General features: G+C 37.8%; 1 protein-coding gene across 1 annotated transcript in view; it reads right to left on the reverse strand.

The window, feature by feature from the left end:
- Window positions 1–13,321, reverse strand: part of FAM185A (family with sequence similarity 185 member A) — a 36,237-nt gene that overhangs the window by 18,699 nt on the left and 4,217 nt on the right. Inside the window, exons 2-4 of the mRNA XM_064702913.1 lie at window positions 10,438–10,547; window positions 7,174–7,266; window positions 2,688–2,826 (exon numbers count right to left, since the gene is read on the reverse strand). Of these exons, the coding sequence (XP_064558983.1) occupies window positions 2,688–2,826; window positions 7,174–7,266; window positions 10,438–10,547 (342 nt within the window). The remainder of the gene's footprint in view (window positions 1–2,687; window positions 2,827–7,173; window positions 7,267–10,437; window positions 10,548–13,321) is intronic.

Raw genomic sequence — 13,321 nt, forward strand, 5'->3', positions numbered from 1 at the left:
TCAACATGTAGAAATCAAATTCCATTTAGGTACATACTCATATGGCAGAATCACCAATGCTGCACAATGTCAACACATTCTGTGAGGCTGCACTTAGAATATTGTGTCCAGTTCTGTGCTTTCAAGTCAAGAATGACACTGATGTCCTTTACTAAGGCCAGAGAAGGCTATTGAGAAGATCAGGGACCCAAACCAAGCTAGAGATGCCCTGAGAACATGTTTGTTTTGGTTTAAAAGAAGAAGGCTGAGGAGTCCTCTTGTGGCCTTCAACTACCTAATGGGAGGTACAGAAAAAAAAAGACATTCTTCTCATGGTGGTGCAACAAGGAGGAGGAAGAAGTAGCAATAATGGATACAAGTAGTAATGGAAATTATGATTAAAAAAGGTTTTTTTCCTGCCAGAAAAATAATTCAGGGGTGGACCAAGATGTCCAGAAAGGTCATACAAACTCTGGACTTGAAAATACTCAAAGCTCAACTAGTCAAGGCCTTGAGCAAGCTTGGTCTAACTGAGCCTACTTTAGACATTAGTTGGTAAGGAATCTGATATTGAATCCAAATTTAAACTAGATTTATTAAATAAATTAATAGTTAATGCAACTCAACCCAAGACTTTGGCACTGCTGCAAAGGGGGGTTTCCTGTTCCTCCCACGTGCCCCTTGGTACAGAAGGCTCACTGTGATGTTATTGGCTCTCAGGTAAAGAAGAAATTCCTAAGGAGCAAATTTCCTTTTTTTTTCTTTTCAAATTTCTTTTTCAGGTGTCAACTCAAAAGCTTAATAGCACCTGACACCTCTAATGCCTGTTACAGAAGCTGATGAAAATTACCCAAAACAAACTCCTTTAAAGCAATGCATTGCCCATTTGCCAGAGGAGCATGACAAACGCAAATGAGCAGCTGTGAAAGTTTGAGCTCTCCCGGTGTCCTGATGTTACAGCCTGAGTTTCAACCACAAAATGTGTCTCAGACAGGTTTGCAAAGTCTGTGCTGCCCTAACTTAATTTTCCCAGTGCAAAAGCAATGAAATCCAGCTTAGTTTGTGCAGGATGTGCTGATTTGATGCCACCTATGGTGTCAGCTGCAGGGAAATGGTGACTTCAACTGCCCAAGAACCAAACATCTGTCCAGGTGTTTACAGACAAAACTATTGCAATTGAGCTACCCCATGAGCAAAAATCAGAAGTGAAAGTCACCATTCTTTAATAGCAGAAATTTATATTAGGAGTTATCTTGTCTGCTAATACATGTTGGTGCACTTTAAAAGCCTTGGCTATTAAAATATGATGGGGGAACATGATATTGTACAGAAAATATTTTTCTGTTCAAAAAACAGGGTAAAATTACCAAGCAAATGTTAATGTGCAATTTTTTTTTTTAAAAAGCTAAAATAACATTAGGTGTTCCAGGCCCATTTAGTAGAGAGGTCATAAAAATAAACCTGAAGTAACATAAGAAATGTCTGCATAATTTGGACACAATTCTATTTGTTTTCACATTGTTTTTCAGCTTAATGGCAACAGGCATTACTGAAGAAAGTAAGTTCTTGACTACAGCAGTTATGATTTCATTTTTGTAACAAGAAAATAAAAATTAACTCTTGGATGTGCACAAAGATTGAACCTGCTCACAAATTGATCACTCCACAATATCGTTATACTGTATAAAGTCACTAAAAGCCAAACTAGCACAGCTTATCAGACAGAACTTCCAGAAATAATACAAGCCTACATGTTAGAAAACTACAATAACAGGAGAAAAAGCAGTTTATTTCTGTCAGTGCATGTTAAAATTAACTTTAGCTAACAGGTTTAGAAACCATTCTCACATTTAATATAAAGGGACAGAGGAGTAGCTCCTTCAAGGAAGAAAGAAGTAGTTTTTCAAGCTAGATGACAACATAATTTCTTAGCAATTGTAGCAAATTCTTTTTAAGGGATATAGCTGAAAATCTGGAACTCTGACAGAGCTGAATAATTTTCTTTGTGCATCTTCCAGTTTGTTTTACTCAATGTTAAATCACCACAAATGCTTTATAGCACAGTCTGAATTCAGTGGGAGTTTTGTTAAATCAGAAAGCCACACCAGATTTGAACCTCAGCTGCTGCTTCAATAAAATACTCTGTAGTTTATTAGTTTTAGATCTTGGGGAAGGATACCAAAGGGTGGATAGTTTAGAGACTGCTAAGAAGTTCTAAGAACTTCTTCTAAAAACAGAAACTGTCACCACTCTTAACATAAGATGCCAGTAAACACACAGGCTATTTCTAATAAAAACTTCTCATTATGACTCCCTCCAACAACAGTTCTTAGTAGATGATCTGTCTAAGAGTTGCTTTTCCTATGAAGAAAATAAAAGGGGGGAGAGGGGAAGAGAAGTCTGCTGACAATGTTTAGTATAATTTTCATTGCTGAATTTTAGAATATTTTGATGTTCTTAATATGTGTGACATTTCTTTCACATAATATATGCTTTTTGCTATTAACAAGTGTGCTTATGAAACTGTTTTCAAAAATATAGTCTGCTAGGTGGCAAAAAATCAATTGCCTCTAAGAGAAATAGAACTGTTTTGCTTGCATGCTGTGCACACCTGATTTAGTGATAGTCTATGCATTGGTCCATTTGTCACTGTGAACATTACTGAACACCTTCAAGGCAGCTTCATTTGTGACAGACTTCCTTCTTACCATGAACACTTCCCAGCATAATATCACCAGATTCTGAGGAGAGAGATGCTGATTCTGCATAGAGATATTTAGTTTTCAGCAGCCCATCTTCAGTGGATATATTGATGGTTGTCCCCTGCAGCTTCTCTATATTTACACTCTAGGAGAAATAAACACAATCAACAATTTGTCATCACAGTTTGAAAAAGCAGTGGGATGTAACACTGTTAAGACACAAAACAAATGGAAAGCAGTTGTTGGTGCAGGAAAAATGGAATCAGGTTCTTAGCTAAAAGCTACACAAGATAAAACAAAAAACCTTTCCATCCAAGAGCTCTGACTTAAGAATTAATGATTCCTCACAACATTCCTATGAGTTATTACATCCACAGTTCAGGTGAAGAACCCAAGTAGTCACAAACAGAAGAAAGAAGTTTTTAATTTAAGAAGAATTTAATTTTCAGAATTAAACACTTCATTCGGAAAAGCAAAATGAATTATTAACTTTAATTATGAAGACTGAATCTTAGTACAGCATTATGACACTTGGAGCACTGATGATCAATTTTCTGCCACCACAAATTGAAACATCCTCTGTCTTGTTACACACAGCTGTTTATGAAGATTTTTAACTGGTTTACTTTGTAGATGTATCTTTGGTGAAGGTTTGCAAAGAAGCTCCACTCAGCTGCCCTTTTTTTCAGCATAATTTTCCTATTACCTTGGTTACTCAGGCTTCTATTCTTGGACATAAGCCTCAAGACATACAAAGCCTTGAAAAACCAGGGATAAAATCTCCATTTCTACTTCTTTGCAATAGAAACAGAGAGAAAGGATAGAATGTGGAAAGTTGCACATTTGGGAAATAAAAGGTGACAGATGAGATTATCTATGCAAAAGTGATGAGTCACATGATAAAACATCAATGTGTTTGAACAATTCACATGCTTGTGCAGCAACCATATGAAACTGAATTCTATTCTCAGTTAAATTTATGATGGAAGAATGCAATAGCTCATACCTGAACCCCACTCAATTAGTTTCTATTTTGCTTATACAGACTTTCAGTGAATTGCACAAAATCCTCATTCACTATGTGAAACAATACATGGCTTTCTAGATCAAACTGTGCCTCACTCAAATTATTTTTACATCCTCCTTGTCATTTTAGCATTGCCATCTTGTGCAAATAAAGTTAATATAAAAAAATAAGTCTGTTAATCCTTCCAGTATAATACTATATAAAGAATAAGCTATGGATGAAGGAAGAGATATTCTGACAAATAACTACTGGTGTTACACAAACTCAGTGCTGCACTGTATCCCAAAAACTGAGCTGAAGAGGCTGGTTTAGTATGGGCTATTTGACAGCCAAATTACACTGTGGCCTTAGCCATCTATTCACACTGAACTACTAAATTATAAGATTACAGAATGGAACTACTGGGCTTGAGACTTTTCCCATGCTACAATACTGATTAGATCTCCAATAATTTAGCAAAATACATTAAACTTTAAGAAAATCAAAATGCTACGCACAGCCTGTGGTAGAATTAGAGATATGTGCCAGTCAGTGCCTACAATCACTGCAGGTGCTGCTGCTTAGAACTGTGCTACAGACAGAAACAAAATTCAGAAACACAAAGTAGAACTTGTCACTACTGAACAGAAGCTTTTCATCTAATGCTGCTTGCAACAAAACCATAATAGCCAGAGATCTTAAACACTAATTTACATTGCATCTGTCCTAGGGATGCTTCCCACTCCCCAACATTGCATGGTGAAGTGCAAACCTGCTGTGACACATGGTCACAGCAGCAAGGAAAGGGAAAGGCACTCTCATTTTAGGCTCTATGATCCCACCTGTTCTAAGACTTAAATGACTTGCAAAGAACATTTCCCATTTGAAGGCCATCACTGATATCAGCACAATGAAAATAGTGCAAAGCACACCTGAAAGGGAAGGAAGAAAATAAAAATATCTGCATAGTTTGGATACAAACTGGCTGCCTTGTGGCATTCCTAACCAGGCAAAGGGAAATTCAAATAGCTACCTCTCTTCCTATAGAATGCAAGTTTTAATTCTATTTAGATATATTTATTTGTTTACAATAAAGCACTTCATTTTTAAATAATCTCACATACCAACTCTTTTAACAGCCTCAACTGCCTTTCTTAAAATTGCACAATTTTAAGAAAGTAATAAAAAGAGTTGTCTCAGCTCCAGATCAAAAGAAGTTACTGTAAACAATAAAACAAAAACTACCAATACAAAGAATGTTTGTTTCAGAATAACCCAAATCAGGGTAAGGGCAGGGAGGAAGGGGAAGTCAGACTGCTCAAATATTAGAATAAAAAAGTATTTCAGATGGGGAAAGCATGGAAAAATAGGATTGCTTTTCAATGAAAATAAATATGCTTTCAATCCCAAATTCTTTAACTCTTGTGGAGTTTTGGCAGAACATAGATGTCTGGCTTGACAAAGCAAGTGTTATAGAAAAGTCTCCATGGCACAGATTAGCTAATAACGCCTCAGGCAAACCAATTTCTTTATTTTTGTCCATTGAACCACCAGATTTTCGGGAAAAAATTCCTTCCCTTGGGCATGGAGCCTTGGGGGTTGCAGTTTCTGAAACTGACCACATGCTCTAGTCCCGTTGGTCCCATCTGCACAAGTCGGACTGAGAAGGTTTTACATCTGAACACATTTTCAAGATAAAAACTGACATCTTGCTATGTTTAAATAAGACATATACAGCTCCTTCTCCACCTATTCCTGCTATTGGTCTTCCTTTTCTGCTATCATTGCTCAAATGCTTTACTGGTGTCCTCTCCCACTTCTCCCCTTAAAAAATATTAATTTTCCAAGTGCTTAGTGCCTTTTACCACATCCTCTCCCTCCCCACCTCCAGGAGGGGGCTGGAAATGCTGACAGAGCCATAATTACATAATGATGACTGCAACTGATGGAAGAAACATCTCACACAAACACACAGAGGAGACATAAGGCTGACTGATTAGTAACAGAAGTGGCCAGCTGAGAAATGAAATCTGTCCTTCCTAACCACACTACAAAATTTGTTAGAGAGAAGTTCAATAACATAAGCCAAAATATTGTTCTGTAGCTGTGAATTCGTGCTAAAATGACTCACTTCACTCACGTTACTACAGCTTTACAGCTCTAAGATTGACTTCTTTTAGTATTACATACTACATACAAATATTTATGATCACAAAGAAGCACTTCAATTTAATCTGTATGACATTTGTTTTATTGTTTCACAAGGGTGATGTTTCTGAAAAGAGCTAATTTTTTTAAAAGCATTTAAAGGCTCAAAGTAAAACAATTCTCTGAACTATACTTTCCCATACAGATACAATTATTACACCTATTACACAAAAGGCAGTCTAACACCCACTTCCAAAGAAGCACAGATAAATTAATGCTGACAGTTTCTGGAAAATCCAATGGCAAGTTGCTCAGTTTACAGCAGGACATCAAGAACAGCTCACAGCCGGCTCTAGGTAAATGAACTGACCTGGGAACCCACAAGGTGCACAGCAATGCCAAACAGCACTTCACAGAAGTGACTCTGGATGCCTGGAACTCACCAGTTTGGGCTCAAATCTACCCTGGCAAGGGAGGGTTACCCCATTCTCTGACTCTTTCCATTCCTGCTGGTTAAAGGTGCCCATGGATTCTGTCAGAGCACAGCCACAGCCACTCCCAGCCTTGGCTTGGCTCCACATGGGCACACAGCAACACCTCAGATCCAGGGAATCCTAATGCAGCCCATTTAGGTATTTTAATGGACATTACAATGCCTAAAACCAAGACTGGGTGTGAGAACTGCAGGGAGTTTAGCTCTACATTACTTTAAATAAAGGAGACTTGCCCACTCATGTCAAGAAACAAAACTAGCGTACAGTACTTTGTGGTTAGTCTAATACTGCCATCTACTGAAAAAAACCAAACTAGTTCTCTACAAAATTGCTCTGTTTGTGATTCTTCCCACTGCATCTCATAGCAAGATTACCTGTGATTACATTTCCTCAGCTGCAAAGAATTCAAAAAGAATTAAAAAAGAATTCAAAACCTTCTATTCTTCCTTTCTTACATAACACTAGAAGTGTACAGCATTTACAAATATCAAGGCACTACCCACTAAAACTCCTGAGCCTTCTGCAGATTCCAAATGCCTACATATTAGCCAAGGAGAAAGTTTAACAATGTCCTGAGGGGTCAATATAATTAAAGCTGATGGGTTGTATCAGTAGAATGACCTCTGTACTGATGGAATGATCACACACTTATTCTGCTTTCTGTGGAGCCTGTTTATCAATCCAAATCAAGCACAGGATAATATAATTTAACAGACAAACATAAGAAACAGTGAAGTTATAATGAGAGTTATTTACATATTCTTTAGCACATTTTTTAATTTAGTCCTTTTACAACAAATGAGGAGAATAAGCCATTGAAGAGAAAGTTTTACTTCCTACTTACCCCCTTTTCTGTTGCACAAATATCTGTGTTGCCATAAAGTGTTCCAAGACCAATTACTTTGCCACCATTTGTCCTTATATCAATTTTATGGCTCTGAAAAAAGTTAAAAAATCATACAGTTAGGATAACTGGTTCTCTAGTTATGGTTATCTTGTTTTTCAAGTTGTACCACATTAACCACTGGAAGCCTCAGTCCTGCAAGAAGAACCAGATTCTACAGTATTTTACTGCACATAAATTCTAATTAAAATAGTTTTGCATAAATCTCCAGTTATTAACAAATTAGCCAGATTAGAAGCAAACACTGCTCTATAGCCCTTATAGCTTCCAGCTGTTGCTGCATACACGAGAAAAAAAAGTACAGAAATACACATAAAACAATCTCAAAAACAAAACCAAAACCACCAGCTCTTGTGAATAAAATATAGCCATCTGTAAAAGAGAAAAAATCTTAAAAAATTAGATTTAAATATATAGTTCTCTCCTTCTACAGTAACATGATGAATTAAATGTTTCAATCTGCCACCACACTCCTTTGAGGCAGGTACACCATACTTGTTATCAGAATAATGGTTAAACAGCAAGTTCTCCAAATATGTAACTTGAGGAGAATATGGGAACTTGCAAGATTGGAAAAACCAGTGTATAGCAAGGGCTCACCAGGGTGGCCCCTGATAGATCAGTAAAATAAAACCACAACATAGACACTAATTTTCCCCATCCCAAATTATTAGAATATCTTCCTAAAAAAAAAAAAAAAAAACCAATCAGGCTTTCAGAGCTAAGTATTTCTAGAGACACCTAACAGACAGAAGGATTTGCTGAGAGAAGAAACCAGTTACAGTGGTGAAGCAGCTTTTTCACTAAGAGGAAATATTCCACCAGCTGAAAGAAAAAAAAGCAATAATTTTTCATAGCAAAAATTCTCTAAGCAAGGGAGAAAGGTTTGAATAAGGAAGCGGCAAAAGGCTGTCAAGACCTTAACAGATGTCAGAGGAAAAGCAGAAAAATTTGTTCAGAAGAAGAGAAGGACACAGGTGCAGGATGAATCAGGCTCAGACAAGGTGTGTGCTGAGGAAGCACAGCAGGTCTTCTGCCAGTGTGAGAGATGCCTGGAAATTCTTGTTATCACCAGCACAGTGAAGGGGTCAGGAGTAATTGAGGAATATGGAAGCAAAATTAAAGGGTCTCCCTGGAGGCACTGTCATCATAAGAAGCATCACAAAAAAAATTTAAAAGAAGTACTGCTTTCTCAAAAAAGAATTTGTGAATAATTCATACTCTGGAGAAGACCAAAATGCCATAACTGCATTTTGGAATTACTGTTGCCATTAGTTGACCTAGAGGCTTGGAAGGGATAGGGTGAACTGGACTTCAGCCAATTAAAAAACAATCACCATCCAAACCAAACAAAACAAAATTCAATAAAACCACCCTCAAAAATTCTCACTGGCTGGGTAAAGTCTACCACAGCAAAACTGCCAGACAAAATCCATTAATAAGCCTCACAGAGACTCCTCCTTTCTGTTCAATTACTGGTATGCATGGTTAAGCAAAGTAGAGGTCAAATCCTTAAGTCTTTTGTAAAGACACTATAGATTGCATATAAAAAAGCTTTGTATATTGTATATCAAAAAGTTTTTTTAAATTACAATTTATACTAACAACTTCTTGCAAGTTAAGAAAATGAGCAGTTGTGAAGGTGTTTGCTGGTGCTCTTGAATAATCCCTACATGACCAGATTTTTTCATTCAAAGTCATTTATCAACAATCTTTTCTCTCTCCTGCTTTGTTAGTTAATGGGGTTTGTTAATAACAGCAAACCAACATTAAAAGAGCTTTAATCCATCCAGGGGAGGGCACTATCACTTCAGTTTGCTCAGTAAAGCAAATTCCCACAAAGGGAATCAGCTCTTATGCTTCACTACAGCATCTAGGCCATAGCACTTTTAGTAGTTTTGGAAAAACCCTGAAGGCTAAAACTTACTTTCCCCCAAATAATTCTGCTTCTCTGATACAGAGTACAATTCCTGAAGCTTTATTAGAAAAAAAATTGTTCAGTCACCTTGCTAGAACTATAGTACTTAAAAACAAGATTAGACTAAAATCCAGCTCTTTTTAAAATTCAAAATATTTCACATCTTGGATTGCATTTGAGACACACTTCCCAGAAGTTGGTGGTCTTTCCTCAAAACCATCTTTTTCCATGACACCACAAAAAATTCTTGATGTGATGGCATGCCATGATTACTGCCCAAAACCACCTTGTTTTCTCATGCTATGCAGTTTCTCATTGTTGTCATTACTACATAACAGAATAATTTTTAATGAAAATTTTAGGTGGGCATCACATAGTGCTATTAACTTCTGTTAGATTTTAAGTATCTTTAGAAGAGTAAAATTACAATTACACAGAATCTGGAAGCTTTAAGTTGTCTATAGTTCCCCATCTGTAGAGTACACCTAGCTCTATTGTATATTACACCCTTCCCTAAGCTCAGTTTTCCCTACATCTGTTATAAAATCATCTCTTACCACAATACAGAAAAATGTTAAAAAATTTCTCATATCTCAAAACAATTGACCCTTCTTTTGAATTTATACCAATTCCTGCAGGTTCAATCCCAAACAATCAAGTGAATTTGATTCCAAATAGCATCTAAGTCAGCTAAACTGTGATTAATTTTACAACAGCTTAAGTCAGCAAACTTGAAGCCTTAAGACTGAAAAAACAACCTCATGCCTATGATGCATACAGTATATATCAGATATATTTCAGTCAGGTATTTTGGACATGTAATGTGTAACTTCTGATTGAAAATTAACTTAAAGGGACTGTCAATAGCTCTGATATACCAATTATTAAAAACCAAAAAAAAATACACATTAAAAAAAATCAGCAGCAACTTGCAAAGTCTTGATTGGGCAGGCACAACTATTAACCTACTAGACAGAAAACCCCAGTCTATTTCTTTTTTCTTTTGAGGAGTAGGGAAGACAGGGATCAGGCTTCACTGCTGTCACTGCTCCTGCTGCCTTTGGCTATCACAGATACATGGACTTCTGACTCCTCCTTATTCCCTGGTTTTGACTTTGTGCTGCAATTGTATGCAATAATTCAAGGTGAGGTGCTGTACACAGAGCAACATGAGTGCTGCAATGAGAATACCAGAGTACTTCTCATCTCCAGAACTGGTATTTAAGCTTTAACACTATATTCCACCACAGAATCCCTTCTCAAACAGTGAGGGAGGTTCTTAGTACCTTTATTGACTGCAAGACACTCGTCCCCTTCTCTGTTTCTATTTTGCAGTTATCACATTCTATTTTCTGAATCTTCACACAGCCAGTCCCTGATGTTTTGATATCCAAATCTAGAATTAAAAAAGTGTTTTATTAGCAACAGAAAGAAAAAAAGTCAGATATCTTTAACATAGTATTTGATCATGTTACACAGTGTAAGAGCCTGAATGAGGGATGTGGGGCTCCAGGCAGCTCTCCAAAATGCAGTTTATTCCATCCAAGAGTTATAGCAGTCCAGGGCCATGGGTGACAGAGTCTGTGCCCACAGTTGTCAGCTCCAGCTGCAGGCAGGCCTGGGGACCCTTAGTTTAGGTTACATTGCATTTTATACTTTACTTTGCTGAGCATCTTAACAGAGTAGAACCAATCTATACCTTAACTTCTACCTATAGCTTATCATAACTACTATAATCACCATATCCATGTTACTATTCTCCAGTCACTAAAAGTCAGTACATTTTAAGCTAGAAGTTGTTTTTCAGTTTTCTTGCAGTGGAAAATTCTGAGACCTTTTTCTACTTGCAACTTTGCTGACTTGTTTGCCTGTGCTATCTTTCTGCTTGGTAAAAACATCTTGTTTGGGGTAGGTTTATCCTTTGCTCTGAGCCATAAAAACCCCTTCTAACTAACACACCCTTTGCCTCCTTGGTTATCCAGTAAGACTGGCTCAGCAATTCTTTTCTTCTATATCAAAATTTGCTTTCATTTCTATTCCTTCATCAGACTCTACATTTAAAAATCTTTCTGCTAAGCATACATACCTGTGAGACTTTCTTGTCAAACTTTCATCCTTCCCAACAACACAGTAACCAAACATAGTAAGGAAAAAGAGCAGCTTCTTTGTTACTAAAAACCTGCTTGCTGTGTGTGGCCACACTTCGAACAGTGAGAGTAGTCACAACCGGATATAAACACTGAAAGTTTAGTAAGCCAGAGTCTGAAATATCCAGCTCCAAGAGAGAACATTAAGAAAAAGAAGAATGACTGTAACCTGTGGCAAGGAATCAGCAGGGTGTGAACCTTTAGTGAAGTCTCATATTTTTTAATTTGAACTCCATCTCGTATCTACCCTAGCCACCAATTCCATTAGAAATTCCACTTAAACAATTGGGCACCCTGACAAGTGACACCCTCTTTGGGGTAGAAGGTTGGCAGATGTCTGAGGCCACATGTAGAATAATAGCTTCAACAGCACAAATACACAGGCCTTGCTCTCCACTAGCCAAAACCTGCCAGAGAAGTGTTGGTGTGCCTCATTCTCCCCAGCCTCTGCAAAGCCTGACAATCCCCTGGCATGAAGAAGCATGTTTGCCTCTAGTCTGAGTCACTTCACCTTGCTGTTGTTCATAGACTGTCACAAAGAAAAATCACCAGGTGTTGTAGATAAGATGCAGGGGCAGGAAAAGCATTTTTCTGCTATTTGTCTCGCCCTTGGGTTTAAGGAATGGGAAGAAGTTTTGAGAATGTACAGTCCAGGGATTCTGTCTATATTAATAATAATTTCTATTAATAATTTGTATAAATGACCACTATAGTGGCTGGCAAAAGGTAAAGGCAGGAGAGGAAAGAAGTGATTTAGTTATTCTAAGGATAAAAGGTAAAAAGAAGAAAGTGTTTGCTGCAAGACACAAGAGAAGAACTAAGATCTGACAAGACCAGATAGTGAGCGCCTAAAGGAAAGGAGATTATTTGGTAAAGAAACTTTCATTTAAGCAAATGTGAAAGTCCTCCCTTCACTGCCACTGCCTGCTAAGGTTATCAGAAAGATGAAAAGAATAATCAGAATGTGCAGAACAAGTTCTGCCCCGAGGAGATTCCCAGGTCAGACCTGTGAGCCAGCAGAGCCTGAAGATCAACACTGTCACACTGCTGCCCAGGACAGCAGTGTCCTCCTGTCCTGCCCCTGGGACCACAACAACAGTGAGCTTGCAGACCATGAACATGAGAGACTGAGAGCTCCTATTAACAACAAGGGGAAGTTTTGTCACCTGGCAAACTAGGAGAATCCAAGAGACAGAGCTGAAACACAACATCTTTGCAGCAAGCATGATCCTCATGGCTGCAGTAAGCCAAGGTTAAATTTGGTGCAGGATGTGGACCACATTCAGAGGTTAACAATTCCTTAAGAAAAAAGGCTACAAGAGGTAAACTGGAAAGCAATGTTGGTTTTGAACAAGCTGTCTTGCCCAGACTGCTCAATTCACCCACTGGACAACTGCACAGTGCTTGGGAAGGTCCACAACCAAGACTTCTGCTATTTTGTTTCTGAGAAGAGAGTCCCAAAACCCAGTTTGCTTGTGCAAATCTTTGACTTAAATCAGCTTGAAACCCTCCTGCTCTTACAACGGACAAGGAAAAGGCTTGAGAGTGCTCAGTTTAGTCATGATACAAACACAGAGACTTTTACAAGAATAAGCTTAATAAAAAATCTTCTGATCCTGTAGAGTGTGTTATTGCCATCATCTGAAAGGGTGGCTAGCTATGAAAGATGGGTGCTAAAAGAGGACCCAGAAATCTGAAAATTCGTAAGCAAGTCATTAAGAAACACCAGGGACTTCTGGAATACACTTTGTGCCTTATCCTCTGCAGTCACACCAGTTTGGTAGCCTTGATATAACAAAAATTAGTGGACAAGGAATTGAGCCTCTCTGTCTTTTTCCTTCTGAGTTCCCAAACCAAGGATAAACAACTCCATAAAGAAGCAGACTGAAAGCTGGATAATATTGCCAATGAAATTTTAACAAGGAGGAACAAGATACAATCTGTTTCAGTGCCAAAACTCCAAAAATAGCCAGTTTGATTCCTCCCTAGCAAAGACAAGGGCTGAAGCCAACTTTAGCCACAT

The sequence above is a fragment of the Zonotrichia leucophrys genome, chromosome 1A, assembly GCF_028769735.1.
Source record: "Zonotrichia leucophrys gambelii isolate GWCS_2022_RI chromosome 1A, RI_Zleu_2.0, whole genome shotgun sequence".
In the NCBI taxonomy this organism is placed as follows: Eukaryota; Metazoa; Chordata; class Aves; order Passeriformes; family Passerellidae; genus Zonotrichia; species Zonotrichia leucophrys.